General features: G+C 50.0%; 1 protein-coding gene across 1 annotated transcript in view; it reads right to left on the bottom strand.

Annotated features, from left to right (window-relative positions):
• Positions 1–10,396, bottom strand: part of LOC309610712 (uncharacterized protein) — a gene marked incomplete at its 5' end in the record, with an annotated part of 41,631 nt that extends 31,235 nt beyond the window's left edge. The window contains 3 exons of the mRNA XM_082353902.1: positions 205–403; positions 10,066–10,151; positions 10,279–10,396. Of these exons, the coding sequence (XP_082210028.1) occupies positions 205–403; positions 10,066–10,151; positions 10,279–10,396 (403 nt within the window). The remainder of the gene's footprint in view (positions 1–204; positions 404–10,065; positions 10,152–10,278) is intronic.
• Between the last annotated feature and the right edge of the window lie 4,821 nt (positions 10,397–15,217).

The following is a 15,217-nucleotide window of genomic DNA, read 5'->3' as shown; positions in this document are numbered from 1 at the left end:
AATTCACACAAAAGTACCCAACAGCCTCGGGGCGGCCCTGCCCAGAAGCCAGCACAGGGTCTGCACAGAGCCAGGTGCTCAGTGAACGCTAGCTGAGCAGACAGAAGGAAGAGCCGCCCAGCACCCCTCCGACTCTCCCTTCCCTTCCCCCACGCCACCGCCCCCACCACGTCCCAGCTGCACGTCACCTGGAGACCACTGTACCCGAGACCCTGCCATCCACACCGCCTGCCATCCCCACCAGGTGCTCCAGGACCTGCTCGCAGCAGGTGGTCTTGCCAGCACCGCTCCGGCCCAGGGCCACGATGCTCTGGTCCCTCTGCTGGCTCAGCAGAGCCCAGTACGCCCGCTGGGCCAGGGAGCCAACGTGGGCGGGTAGGCCATCCCGGCAGCTCCTGGGCACCTGCAGGAAGATCGCCGGCATCAGCCTTCCCACCCAGCCGGGGCCCAGGGAGCACTCCACAATGCTCCAACCCGGCCTCAAGCCCAGATCCACGTCCATGCCTCCCATCCTACTCCAGCCTTGTCAGAGACGTCGTGCATTTTTCTGGGGAGAGCCCAGCCTGGAGATCTAGTCCTGCCACTGGCTCGCTGTGAGTCCTTGGGCAGCCTTGGACCCTGCTCTGAGCCTGACCTCTTCTTCAGCCAATGAGAGGCTTGAACTAGAGCTGCATTAGCTCATGGGGCTCATCTCACTTGCTACACAAAGGACCGGATCGTACCTGTCTGAAATGAAGCAGGTGGATAAAATAGCTCAATTGATGAGTGACATCTGCCATGGAAACAGAATGGGGCATGGGGGAATTGGCGGTACGTGTGCTATGTATTTGCTATAACAGATTTAGATACCGGAAGCCCCTTTGACTTCATTCATTCATCCATCCATACATTCATTCACTCAGTAAAAAAAAAAATATTCATCGAGTGTCTACTACATAGCAGGCACTAACCCAGGCACTGGGGGCACAACACTACTCAAGGCGAATAAAGGAAATCTCTGCCAGCCGTGAGGAGATATCATTATACACCTATTAAGATGGCTAAAAAACCTGTTTTTAATTTTTTTGACACACTACCAAGTTCTGGTTAAGACGCAGAGCAAGTGGAATTCTCCCACAATGCTACACAATACAGCCACTCTGGAGAACAGCTTGGCAGCCTCTTTTACAGTGATATGTACACTCGTCATACAACTGAGCAATCCCACTCCTAGGTATTTACCCAAGAGAAATGAACATTTGTGTTCACCAAAAAACCCTCTGTCGCTGGTTATATTGAGTAGGTATTCAAAATCATCAACAAACTAGAAACAACCCAAATGTCCCTCAACTAAAGAACTAAGATAACCAACCACCCTGGTTTTAGCACTGAAAGTTCCATGTCCCAAAAAAACCATTCCCTCCCACGGAAACCAGGACAACTGGTCCCCCTCTGAACAGATAAACAAAGCTGTGCAATAAAATACAATAGAATAAAAGAACTAACGGCTCACAGCTGCAACAATATGGGTGAATCTCAAAGGCGCTGTGCATTGTGATAAGTGGAAGAAGCCGATTCCAAAGGTTACACGCAGTACAATTCCATTTATATGACTTTTCAGAAAAGGCACAACTAGGGAAAAGGGACAAAAGAACAGATTAGTGGCTGCCCAGGGTGGGACATGGGGGAGGGGATGACCACAAGGGTATGGAGAACTTTTGGGGGTGATGGGAACTGTCCTGTAATTGATGGCAGAGACAGTTTCACAACTATACGTGTTTGTCAAAAACTTACAGAAGTGAACGCTAAAAAAGGTGACGTTAACTGTATGTAAATTATACTCAATAAACCTGACTTAAGACAAAAAAAGCCCTGCCTGTAGAGCTTGCTTTCATCTGGGAGAAGACAGATGATAAAAAACCAACTAATTAAATTATACTGAACGGGAGTCATTTTAAAGCCATGAGCTTGGATGAGATCACTAAGGAAGTGGGTGGTTAAAGAGGGAGAGAGAAGAGGTGTAGGGATGGGGCACCCAGACTTGGAGAGATCAGGGACCAGCAAAGGAGGCTGAGAGGGAGGGCCAGCGGGACAGAAGGAAAACCAGGAGAGCGGAATTCCTGAGCTACGGAAGGGAGTGATGGCAGGAGGAGGGAAGGACCAGCCCCTGAAGTGCTGCTGAGGGTCAAGTCAGAGGAGGCCGGAGAATTGTCCGCTGGGCTTGGCAGCATGGAGGTCACTGTGACCTTGACAAATGTCTGCTTAGCCTGGTGGTTTTCAGGGAGAACGGAAGAGGGCGGTGGAGGTAGTGAGGGCAGTAGAAAAGCACCAAAGGGAGCAGGGAAACGGGCCTGGCTGGAGGAGGACCTTGGAAGCCCAGGATGCTAAGCGGGTGACAAGTGGACTAGCATCCACCCTCCCAGTGGCTTGGCAGGACCAGGGGCACAAACTCCGGTGTGGCGGCCCTCCCCCTCCCCGAACCCCCAGCCTGGGGCTAAGGAGCACCCCCAGTGCACTGTTGGCCTTTCCTACCCCGAGGCCCCCAGGAACAGCAATGAGTCCCCATCCTGACACAAATCAAAAGGCTCACAGATCTACTAGAGAATGGACCTGAGGATATGGGGAGGGAGAAGGGTAAGATGTGACAAAGTGAGAGAGTGGCCTGGACATATATACACTACCAAACGTAAAATAGATAGCTAGTGGGAAGCAGCCGCAGAGCACAGGGAGATCAGCTCGGTGCTTTGTGACCACCGAGAGGGGTGGGATAGGGAGGGTGGGAGGGAGGGAGATGCAAGAGGGAAGAGATATGGGAACATATGTATATGTATAACTGATTCACTTTGCTATACAGCAGAAACTAACACACCATTGTAAAGCAATTATACTCCAATAAAGATGTTAAAAAAATAAATAACTAAAAAAGGCTCAGCAGGACCCCAAAGCTGGCAAAGTAGGACAAGCCGCCACACTGGCTGGACACAGCCTAAGGGAACGCAGCGGGCAGGGGGGTCCTGAGGTCCGAGCCTCGGAGCCACCTCCCGCTTTGGAAACATAAAGTTCAAGGGCCAGGCTATCCCAATCGTCAGCCTTCTCAGGCCTGCAGGGGAACAGGGAGGATTCTGCAGACCCAGGCCCCGCAGTCACGCACAGGTACCCCTGCATGCTTGCACACGGGCACGCTCAAGGGCACACGCACCCAACAGCTGCAGAGGCCTCTGCACACAGGTGTGCCCATCTACACGCCACGCAGTCACAGCACACTCACCCCAAAAGAGGCCTGCACCCCCAGGCACGCACCCAGCTCCCAGCCACCCGGCAGGCCCAGACCCCCAGGGAGAGAGGCCCCCAGCCCTGCCTGGACCCCTCCTAGCCCATCTTCAAGGAGGCCTCAGTCCCAGCCTCACCGCAGGTCTCTGCTCCCACCTGGTGGCCATTTGAGGAACCAGAGGGGACTCAGCCAAAGACAAGGCAGCTGTGGGTGCGGGAGGCAGCGTGACTTGAGGGGGACCCACGCCCACCGCAGGGTTACAGGGGCTTAGGGGGATCACGGGACTCAAGTTCCTCCTACCAGGTTGGGTCCCAATCCCCGCACTTTTAGGCTCTTTGACTCAGGCCGTGTAGCAGACGCCGCAATCGAGGACAGTCACGGTCGAGAGAACTGGGCTTGCGGAGAGACCTGTGACAAACACCCCTCCCAGGGGCCCCTGAGGAACCAGAGCAGGCTCTCAGGGCCTTGGGCTGCAGTAACACAAGCACAGCCTGCCTGGCAAGGGAGGGGAGAGTGCAGCGTCGCCCTTCCAGGCTAACGAGAACCTACTGTATAGCACAGGGAACTCTACTCAGTGCTCTGTGGTGACCTAAATGGGAAGGAAATCCAAAAAAGAGGGGATATATGTATATGTATAGCTGATTCACTTTGCTGTACAGCAGAACTATGCTCGAATAAAAATTAATCTTTTTAAAAAGGTGCCTTTTGTTATGTTAATGAGGTGACTTTTGGAAAGCCAAATATATATGAGATGACCAAAAAAATATATATATATATATATATTTTTTTTTCTCCTTTCTAGATTACCAGTTTATTATAAAAGGATCTAACTCAGGAACAGCCATATGGAAGAGACGCACAGGGCAAGGTATGGGGAAAGGGGTGCAAAGCTTCCATGCTGTCCCACCCGGCACCTCCCTGTGTACACCAATCCAGAAGCTCTCCAAACCCCATTCTTTTAATTTCACTGAAGCTTCCTTATGTAGACAGGATTAACTGATTCAACCTCAAGGCCCTCTCCCCTTCAAGGGGGTGGGGGGAGGGTGGAAGAGACTGAAAGTTCCAATCCTCTAATTCTGGTTGGTTCCCCTGGCAACCAGCCCCTTCCTTAGGGGCTTTCCAAAAGTCACCTCATTAACACAAACTCAGGTGTGGTTGAAAGGGTTTTGTTAGGAATATCAAAAGACACTCCTATCTGGAAATTGCACGGGTTTTAGAAGTTTTGTGCCAGGAACGAGGGACAAAGACCAAATATATATTTTATTATACCGACTCCCTAATACTAAATCTTACTGCTAATAAGGTAAGTACAATTAAACCTACAGTGAAATACCATTTTCACCTATCAAATTGGCCACATGGAAAAGTTTGATATTACTCTGTGTTGGTGAGGACACTGGGGAACAGGCAATCTCATACACTGCTAGTGCAAGTATGAAGGGCAGCATCTGCTGAAATTTTCAATGTATATTTCCTTTAATCCAGCAAGTCCACTTTTGTGGGCAATTCAGAACCCTCTCTAGAATAAGGGTCAGCAAACTTTTTTTTTTTTTCCCCAAAAAGGGCAAAAATGTAAATATTGTAAGCTTTGGGCCATGTGGGAGATGACCAAATATATAAATTTTTGGTCTGAATGACCAAATATGTATTTTTCTTCATAAATCACAATATTGCACCCAGCTCAATAAAAATCTCCAAATGCTTTGCACATCAGCTGGCTTTGACAAGTCTTCACCTCTCCCCCCACCCCCTTCCTCTCTCCCTAAATCATGCTCTGAGTGTTTCTTGAAGAAACAGAAAAATCTTGGCTCCTCCAGCACACTGCCTCTCCACTCTCCATATTTGTGGTTGCCTCACTGACCCAGGTTGGCCACACGTCCCTTGCCAGCCACCTTACAGCCTGGTGAGATCCTGGACCTCCCAGATGGGCCTCCTGGCCTAGGGATGAGCAGTAATATTTCTCTCAAATGCTAGCATCTACTGATGTGTAGTTGGGGACTGCCTGGAGTGTTGTATTGAGAAGGATCCTGAGCTATGGCTGAACTAGCAAGAAAGCGTGTGGTGATCGACTAGCAATGTCTGCCATGGGTGCAGGAATGGTTAGGAGTGGTGCCTGTGCCAAGTATTTGCCATTTCCAGACTGGTGCTTCCCCTGCCACAGTGAGGCAAGAGACTGGTCAGTCTTTTGCTGGGAGGCTCCCCTGATTGCTCCATCACAGGGCTGTCTTTCTACCCCTGCTCCCTTGTTACCTGGAGTTTTGCTGTCTAATACAGCAGCCACTAGCCACATGGGGCTATTTAAATTTAAATTAATTAAAATTAAATTAAAACTTCAGGGGCTTCCCTGGTGGCACAGTGGTTGAGAATCCGCCTGTCAATGCAGGGGACATGGGGTTAAGCCCTGGTCCGGGAAGATCCCACATGCCGCAGAGCAACTAAGCCCGTGCACTACAACTACTGAGCCTGCGCTCTAGAGCCGGTGAGCCACAACTACTGAAGCCCGCACACCTAGAGCCGGTGCTCCCAACAAGAGAAGCCACCGCAATGAGAAGCCCGCGCACCGCAATGAAGAGTAGCCCCTGCTCGCCGCAACTAGAGAAAGCCCACATGCAGCAACAAAGACCCAATGTGGTCAAAAATTAAAAAATAAATAAATTTATTAAAAACCAAACCAAACAAAAAAAGCTTCAGCTTTTCAGTTGCACCAGGCACTTTCACATGTTCTACACGTGGCTAGTGGCTACCATATTGGACAGCAGAGATACAGAATATTTCTATTATCGAAGAAAGTTCTGTTGGACAGAACTAGACTAGATCAGGGTTTTCAATAGGTGGTGATTGTGCTCACCCATGGACGTTGGGCAATGCCTGAAGGCATTTTTGGTTGTCACAGCAGGAGACGGGGTGCTACTGGTACCGACCAGGTAGAGGCCAGGGATGCTGCTAAACGTCCCACAATGCTCAGGACAGTCCTCCCACCACAAGGAATTATTCAGTCCCAAGTGTCAATAGTGCTGAGGTCAAGAAACCCTGGTCTAGAAGAATCATGTCAAGTGGAGAGGAGCGTTAAGGGGAAAAAAGGGCAAAATAATCTTGCTTCAAACAATAAATAGATGTGATATAGAAAGAATTGAGAAAATGAGTCAACCCACTGTTGACAGAAGAATAAGAGGAGAAGTCATTCCTGGACCCATCGCCACTTAGTGGCTCTGTGACCCCAGGCAAGTCACTAACCCTCTCTGATTCTCAGTTTTCTCCTCGATAAAACTGGAACAGTATGATGCCCCCTCCTGGACTGTCAATGGATTAAATGAGATAATGAGTTTGAATAGGCTTTGTTATCTGTCCCTGTGGAACAGTGTTGCATAATTGGTTATCTTAGCTCACGTTGTTTATTAGACTAGACTAAATAAACAAGTCTCTGGCAGCAAGGCACCAAGTCCCACTTTCATTTCACTCTACATGACCTTGAGTCACTTAAGCCTCTAAATCTCACTTCCTGATCTGTAAAATGGGGCTAATCACTCATGCCCAAACTCACAGCAATATCCAGTGTGAAGGAGACATTTAATCCCAGTAAGCAACCATCTCTCTCTCTCAACTCGACAGCTAATCTGGTTGCCGTCCATGAAACTGAAATTTAAACCCCAGCTGGTACCCAAGAAACAGCTGAAAATGCATGCAGGCAATCTTTTATGGGCAGAGATGAATTCCCTTGGGACCCCGGACCTTGAAATCCCTGACTCCCTGAGCGTGAGTACTGGCCGAGTATTTGGTAAATCCACCTCACCGATACTCGAAGATCTTTCCTTTATTGCCAGAAACTGTACTTCTTCAAAGTAATTAAGTAGCAGGGAGAAGCACAGTGTAGAGCAGGAAAGGAAAATTACGGAGCTGGGTGAGTCATGCCGGGGCCAGGGGAGGTGATTCAGGTGAAGATGATGTTGGCTCTGGGTCCTTCAGAATGAATGGTGTACACGTGTGTGTGCGCGTGTGTGTGCGCGTGTGTGTGTGTGAGAGAGAGAGAGAGAAGAGAAGGGAAGGGAAGGGAAGGGAAGGGAAGGGAATTAGAGAGACTCACTTCTGCCTTGATGGTTATGAGACATCCTAGCAGCTCTCATCCCAATGAGCTTGTTTGTGTAATAAAGTTCATTTTTGTTGAAACTAGAGCTGAGATTTAATCCTTTCGTTTGAGGCTTGGAGGATGATGGTGGAGAAGGTTTTGGGGGTGGGGGTAATAGGAAAAATTGGGTTATTATTCCTAAAATGGGGAGCCCCAGGCTGTTCCCTGAATGCCAAACTTGAAGGCAGGGGCTGTTCTAAGCCCAATGCCGTCACTGCAAAGCTATGTGTCCTTGGGCAAGTCGCTAACCCTCTCTGTGCCTCGGCTGCCCGATCTGTGAACAGGTGAGCTGGATTTGACAGCACCCAGGGGGCCCTCCACTTGCCGACTTTCTCCATTTTTCAAATAATTCAATTTCACATAGCTTAAATATTAAGGATACCGTGAAAAGACATGGAGGAAACTCAGATGCATGTTACTAAATGAAAGGACCCATCTGTAAAGAGTATGTACTGTAGACTCCAACTATACAGCATTCTGGAAAAGGCAATACTGTGGAGACAGTAAAACGATCAGTGATTGCCGGGGGTTGGAGGGAGAGGGGGATGAACAGGCAGAGCACAGAGGATTTTTAGAGCAGTGAAACTACTCTATAGGATACCATAATGATGGATACATATCATTATGCATTTTCCAAATCCATAGAATATACACCACCAAGAGTGAACCATCACAGACACTATGGATTTGGTGATAATTACGTGTCAGTAAAGGTTCATCAGTTGCAATAAACATCCCACGCTGGTGGGGAACGTTACCACGGGGGAGGCTGTGAACGTGGGGACGGGGGTGTATGGGAATCTCTGTACCTTCCGCTCAATTTTGCTGTGAATCTAAAACTTCTCTAAAAAATAAAAGTTATTAGTTAAAAACATTTAAGGATATGCCATATACCACAGTCACCATACAGCGACTAACCACCTGCTTAAACCAGCCCATTCAGACAGTCATTTGTATCTCCTAGGTAAACCAGGAGCTGCTGAAGGGCTGTGTCATCAAGGCCTAGAAGGAACCTAGCCAGAGTTCCCATCCTTTTGGCTGTGCCGGGAGGTTCTGTCCGGCGTTGGGGTCTTTTCATCTCATCTCACAAAGCTCCCAGAAGCACTTGGTCTTGCCCCTGGCTGAACACGGGCCTTATGAAATTTTGCAATAATCAGACCCTAACAGAGGACAGTGCGTCTTTTCCATGTCTGTGATACCATGAGTTTTGACAAGGTGGGTGCTAAGCAGCAGCCCCCTGGGGTTTTGTCAGCTCCCACAGAGGAAAGGCGTTTCTCCAGCTTTGGTGGGCACCAGACGCGCCCATCAGGTTTGAAACCTGTGAATTTCCGGGCCCCTTCCCCCCAGGACCGCTCAGTAGTTCTGAGATGGTCCCGGGAATCTGCATGTTTAACAACCCCCCCCACCCCCACCCACGCCCCGTGAGGCTGGTCGAGGTAATCAACGACCCATCCTTGGAGAAACGCTGCCCTGGATGTTGAATCCTGGTTGCCATCTCCAGGATGGTCTTGCCAAGGCCCTCAGGGTTTAGAAGGCGAAACCAAAGCTCAGATCCCGGAAGGGACTGCTCCGAGGTCGCAGAGTCAGCAGAGCCCAAACTTGGCTATTCAAGGTCACCGGGCCTATGTGCAGGTGCCACCAGACATCTGCACTGGTGACATGCAGCCCCTCCAAAGTCAGGAGACCCTCCTTCTCCTCCTCCTCCGTCTCTCTCTCTGTGTCATTATTTTCTAGAACTCATCCACAGCCTAAACTACACAGCCCCCCCTGGACGTATCACCCAGATACAGGAGAGCCTGAGTCAGTAGCAAAGACAACTCTGAGGGAACCACGGTCCTGTCAGACACAGGAAGCCCCAGCGGGCCCCTCGGCCCCCCTGAGCCGGTGCACTGAGCGGGCCAGGCATCTGCTCGGCCGGCCGCAGAGTGAAAGCGGCAGCCCAGTTCTCCTGGCCCGGCAGGTCGAGGCCAGACTGGAACCGACTGGACTTTCCCTTCCCGGCCACCTCTACGGAAAAGCCTTCCCAAGGCCATGGCCCTGAGGCCTAACTCCAGGGAGGGAGCTCCATGTGAAGACACAGCCCCTCCCCACTGTGCCCACTGCCCACACCACCCACCGAGGCCTGTGCCACTTCTCCATTCAAAGAAATGCCCACAACGGGCGAGCCAGAGAAAACCCCTCCTCTCGGACAGAGGATCAAGTCAGGGCCACATGAAACTCAAACCTCCATCCACCATCCCCCTTCCCGCCCCATGCTTATTTGGAAGAAATGGAATAAAAAACCATTACAATCAAGGCTTAGACTCAACAGTGTTGGAAACGTGAAAGGGGAAGCGTTTGGCTTCCTGACCATCAACTGACACCCAGTTAAGCAGAAACCACTGGTAGCTGAGGGAAAATACGAACCCCTGCCGCCTGGCGGCTGAGATTCCAAAGTGAAGGTTATCTCATGACTCTAAATATATTTAATAATTAGCAAACAGCTGGGGCCTGACCAGGGTGATCTTTAAAAGTATCCCCTCACCCCAGCGTTTGGTCATAAAATCCTTCCATGAAACACTCTTGTTTTCTAAGCAGGCAACCAGCCAAAGGGAAGAGGGCTCAGAGGCCGAAAGGCCTGAAATAGATGGCAAGACCAGAGGCCACCGCAGCCCCCAAAGCACATTCTGGAAAATTAGGCCTATCCGCTCACAAGGCGCGCACCGTCAAACCCAGCCCGACGGTACCTTCTCCAGCCGGGGCTGAGGTCACGGGATCCACTCCGGTCCGAGGGGTCTCCTCAGGTCCCAGCGCAGAGACCCACCAGGCCAGGAGAGCAGGGACAGAGAAGAAACGGCAGCAGCTCCCCGCCCGGCGCCGGCACTCATACCCCCTTCCCTGACTGCTCCTCTCCGTCCTCCCCCACGCCAATGTGATAGCAGCAGCTGAGTGGACAAGTCATTTCTAAAATTAGCCGCTGAGCTCCAGGTCTGGACAGGAGGCAGCAGCCCGGGGTGGCCGCTGACCAGGCAGTCGGAGGGCATGGACGTATTTGGCGGTGCGGAACAGGGGCGGGGACAGCTCCCGACGCCAGCGCCTTCGCCCCCACCCCCCACCCCCACCCCCACCCCCACCCCCACCCCCCACCCCCACCCCCACCCCCACCCCCCGCCCCGGCCCCAGCCGGAAGCACAGCCATACTCCCGCCCCTGCTCCACGCAGATAACCGGAGGCCACAGCAGCTGGGTGAGGAGGAGCGCCCGGCTCCGTGTCCCGGCTGGTCCCGGGAAGGAAATAGCTCGACCGAATGCCGGTGTCTCTCGGTGTAAGGAAGATGCAGCCGCTCTCCCTCACCCGGACAGCAGCCTGAGGTCTTTAATGAACTCACGTCCTATTTTCGACAACCCTAGGAGATAGGGTTTTCCCCATTCCCATGTCGCAGATGGGGAAACGGAGGCACAGAAAAATGAACCGACTTACCCAAAGCAGTGGAGAGCCAGGAATTGAACCCACGTAGTTCTGACCCCAGAGGGCACAGTCTTAAACAGCAAACAGGATGCTCTAAAAGAGTGCTCTGTCCACTGCCTGCGTGACCCACTCGGCTCCTTGGACTCTAATCAGTAGGAACTGGTAAGAGGCCAGATGAGAGATTCAGGCGAGGCTTTACTGGGGCTCATGCTGCAGCACGAACAAGGAACAGGTGCCCCTGCTCGCTCCCCAAGGAGGGCGGGCTGATTCCTTAAATGAGGTGAGGGTAGGGGCAGATCAGTGGGTCGGGCAGGAGGCGTAGCCTAGGTGGTCTGCCCACCCGCTCGTGGTGCCGAGCCGTGTGCAGGGATCATGCGCAGTGCCGGCTTTTGCTCCCGGCACCTTAGAAATGGCGGTTGGTTTGCCGCCTTTCTGTATCTTATTGTTCCTAATTACCCCAGCTGCGCATGCTTGCAGTTAATGTTAGTCCCTTATAGTTCCTCTGTATTCTGTTGCTCCAGAAGACGTTTGTCCAGGTGCAGACACTCTGGTAAAGGGCCCCAGGTCTCGGCCTATCTCACCTGGAAGGAGAGAAGTAGGGGCTTCCATAGATTAAGTATATCGTGCAGGTCCACACAGCTAGCAAGGGGTAGAGTCAGGACTCAAATCCAGGTCCTGCTGACTCTGAAGCCCACGGTCATTGGAACATGACATGCTGCTTCTCTGAAGAATCATTTCAACCATCAGTACATGTTGTAACTCTGCTGTTCGCATGGCTGATTGAGCAATAGTTTTCCAAAGGAAACTATTATTTTCTTCTGGCTGTTGACAATTAGCGTTTGACAGAAGTTCATAGAAACACAAAGTAACGCCAGCTTTGGAAATGGCTATCTATACAATCAACATGAGATTGAGGAGGGTCCCCAGCGGTCCCACGGAGGGTGGTGTGGGACATCTTAGGCTGCTCCACACAAAGAGGTTGAAGATGACAAGTCCCCTCGACCTATTTTCTCCATGTCGTGCTGGATTATCTAACACTGAAACATGAACCCACCTCGTGCCACGTCCTGAAACTCATTTCATGGTGTTTTTCTTCCTCTTGTATCTTTTCATGGCTGTTGGTCTTAAATGGTGGGGTGGATCTCTGGGCCAGGGGCTGGGGGTGCTTCATAAGCTGAGACCTACAAGGACGGTTAAGTTAACTTGGATCTGTCTGCCCTGAGGGCCCCTGGCAAGTCTGCTTTATTCCCCTGGTACCCGTGGTGGTAGATTTTCAAGTGTTGCTCTGACTGTGCTATGATTCAGGGAAGCCTCGTAAGCAACATTTTGTCACCTGGTTGAGCATTTATCTTTCTGTCTTGAGGCTCTGTTCCCTAGGTGTGGGAGGAAAGGACTAGAAAATGAACTGGCCCTTCTGGTGCTTCCGGTGCAATTAGCATGGCATCACTGGTGCTATTCTTCAGGGTGTCCAGGTGGTCTAAGTGGCTGTAGGTCATCTTGGGCAAAGACTCAGGGAATCGTTACTGATCACACCTGCCCTGGGGTTGCTGGTCCTTCATCCTGGACACCTGACCTCTTCTTCCTCAGGTAGTGAGTTCTGGGTCCACAAAATGGCCAAGGGATTGTGACGATTTATTGGGACAATTGACTTCAGTCGCTTGATTATCCTTTATTTTCTTTTCTGAGTGGAACCCTTGTTGGCAGCTCAATGTCTTTTGCCCCTTGGGGTGCTATTCATCATCTCCATCCGTCCTTTGAGCTAGGAGCCCCCCGCTGCTCCCAGGACCTCATCACACACTAGGATGATTGCTTCCACCCAGCGTCTGATGGTTAAGTGCTATCATCGGCCTCTTTCATTTTGAGGCTCCTACCATCCTCACTGCCATCAGAGAGCTGTGTGTGTGTGTGTATGCGTGTGTGTGTGATGATAAACTGGAGAACAGTCTCGTGTGTGCCTGTCCGTTTGACAATCATGAGAATCCTCTCACGTGACCACTGCGGGGCCCGGTGTTGTACATCATGATCCCCTTAAGGATAAAGGGGAACTGTCTATGTCTCTTTAAGTGTCTGGTACACAGTAAGTGCTCAAAAAATACATACAAAATGAATAATCAAATGTATGGAAACTGAGCTGGAGCAGGTGTCCAAGGGTCTGGTCCCACATCATGCTTTCTCTAGATGTCTGTCCATCTCCCACCAGTCTGTGGTCTCCCATTCACCCAGCACAGGGCCAGGCACTGAGTAGGTGCTCATGGGATCTCTGGAGAACAAAGTAACCGATGAATAAAAGACTAGCCTGGGGTGCAGAAGTGGGAGAGACTCCTGTAGAGGAAACCCCCCGACACCTGCCCTCTGACTGAGGTACAGAGATGACATGTCTGCACAGAGCCTGGCTCAATCCTGACCCCGGGAAGGTGGCCTCGCCTCATTGGGCCTCCAGACTCCCCTCTGTAAAATGCGGATCCTGATCCCACTGACCATTCCAGAGTGTGTGGCCCATGCTAGATACTCAGTGGATGTTTGTTGAGTGACTAAATGACCGAATGGAGATCTGTAAAAGTTTTTCATACCATCGGAGCTGCCAGCAGAGGAGAGCTGCCACTGAGCTTCTCAGTGGGCCTGATACGGGAGGAAAGGGATTATACCCAGTAGGTATCCAGAGTTTAGTGAACAGATGTTTTAAATTAAGGAGTGCCCTTGGCATCAACACCTATGGAAGGATAGAGCACTCTTCTTTCACTCAGTGTTACCTTTTGACATTGGTGCATGTAACTGTGGTTTATTTGGGTTTTTTATTTTGTTTTATTTTTTGTGTTTTTTGTTTTTGTTTTTAATGTGACTGTATCAAATATATATTACATGTAACCCATACATATAAACTTAATCACTGAGCCTAACTAAAGTGGCACTTGTTTTTTATTGAAGTATTGTTGATTTACAATAGTATCTTAGTTTCAAGTGTACAACATAGTAATTCTAAATTTTTATAGATTATACTCCATTTAAAGTTATAATGCAAAAGGTAAGCTTTTGCGATGGCAACTACAAAGGGCAAATGTATTTGTTAAGCTTATGTAGCTAAGCCTCTGACCGTATGGCCTTATTTTGCATTGAGGGACCAAAATTTACACAAACAAATAGAATGTTCATAATTCTGTTCCTTTCTTTTTCCATTCCTCCTTGGTCATTTCAAGACAGAGAAGTGAAACCATCAAATCTGTCACACAGAAACAATGAGGCAGAAGTTAGGTTTAAAACAGGATCAAGCTAGTAGCCCCTGATGCATCTTCTTCCATCTTTCACTAATATACACATAAAAGGCAGAAAATTTGGAAAATTCCAATGCAGAAAACTATGACTGACAGTCAGGTAGAGACATATTTTACTGGCTATTAAATCAGCACTGTTTCTACACCTGAAGACCTGGGCATTTTACCCACATACCAAAGTTAAAGAATAAAAATGTAAAAAACATTCATTTGGGATATCCATAAGTTAGGCAAAATGTCTCCTTGCCATGATTATCTGCTCTGTCTCCCATTTTGCCTGTTAGGGATCCATTAATATGAGCCACTAAGTAAATTTCCCCTCATGGGCTTTTTTGATTACGTGCATGTCCACAGCTGCGTACATGAGCACAGAGTGAAGCTTCAGTGTTTCATCTGGTTAATCCGATCCCGGGAGATAACCAGCCTGAACAATTTGGACTGAAAACCTTTTTTTCAATCTCCAGTACCCAACATGGTTAGAAAGTGGCCAGGAAAAGAAAGCCTCCCCTTCAGTTCAACACCTGGTTTCCGTCCAGGTAAACCAGCAGGGGCTCCAGGGTTGAGGAAGGCACGGTTTAAGGGGGAGAGTGACACAGCAGTGATCCTTAAGGTGACGTGGGAGGAGCCCTGGGATGTGCGGGAGAGCATTTCCTTTTCGCTCTACAAGTACAGCCAAAGTCCCTCACATTTACCCTTCGTAGGAAACTTGGGTGTTTTTGGCTAGAATGGTCCTTCAAGATCATGTAATTCAACTCTCTTAATTTAGGGATGAGAAAACAGAAGACCAAAGAGGTTGCCCAGTGACCTTGCTCAGAGCAGGGTCCCCAGGCTGCTCTCTCTCCTCCTGGGCGCCAAGGGGTGACTGGATTTCTGCAGCTCTCAGGAGCGATCCTTGGCTACATATGGCATCAGACCAAGGGCCCTATCACGCGGCTGACCTCTGCCTACGATGCTGACTACGTGCTCCGTAGCTGGGGCTCCCGTCAACTATTTTGTTAAGAGGTTTTCAAGTCGGCAAACACAAATACATTCCAGGGAAACTGGATGGCTCCATGGACCAATCGTGATGTCCTTCTTTCTTGAACCCGCAAGGGACAGGAGGTGTTTCCACCTCAAGGACAGAGGTAC

Source organism: Balaenoptera borealis (assembly GCF_965194805.1).
Source record: "Balaenoptera borealis genome assembly, chromosome: 14".
Lineage (NCBI taxonomy): Eukaryota > Metazoa > Chordata > Mammalia > Artiodactyla > Balaenopteridae > Balaenoptera > Balaenoptera borealis.
The sequence above is the reverse complement of the archived record's forward strand: the minus strand, read 5'-3'. Positions and strand labels throughout refer to the sequence as shown.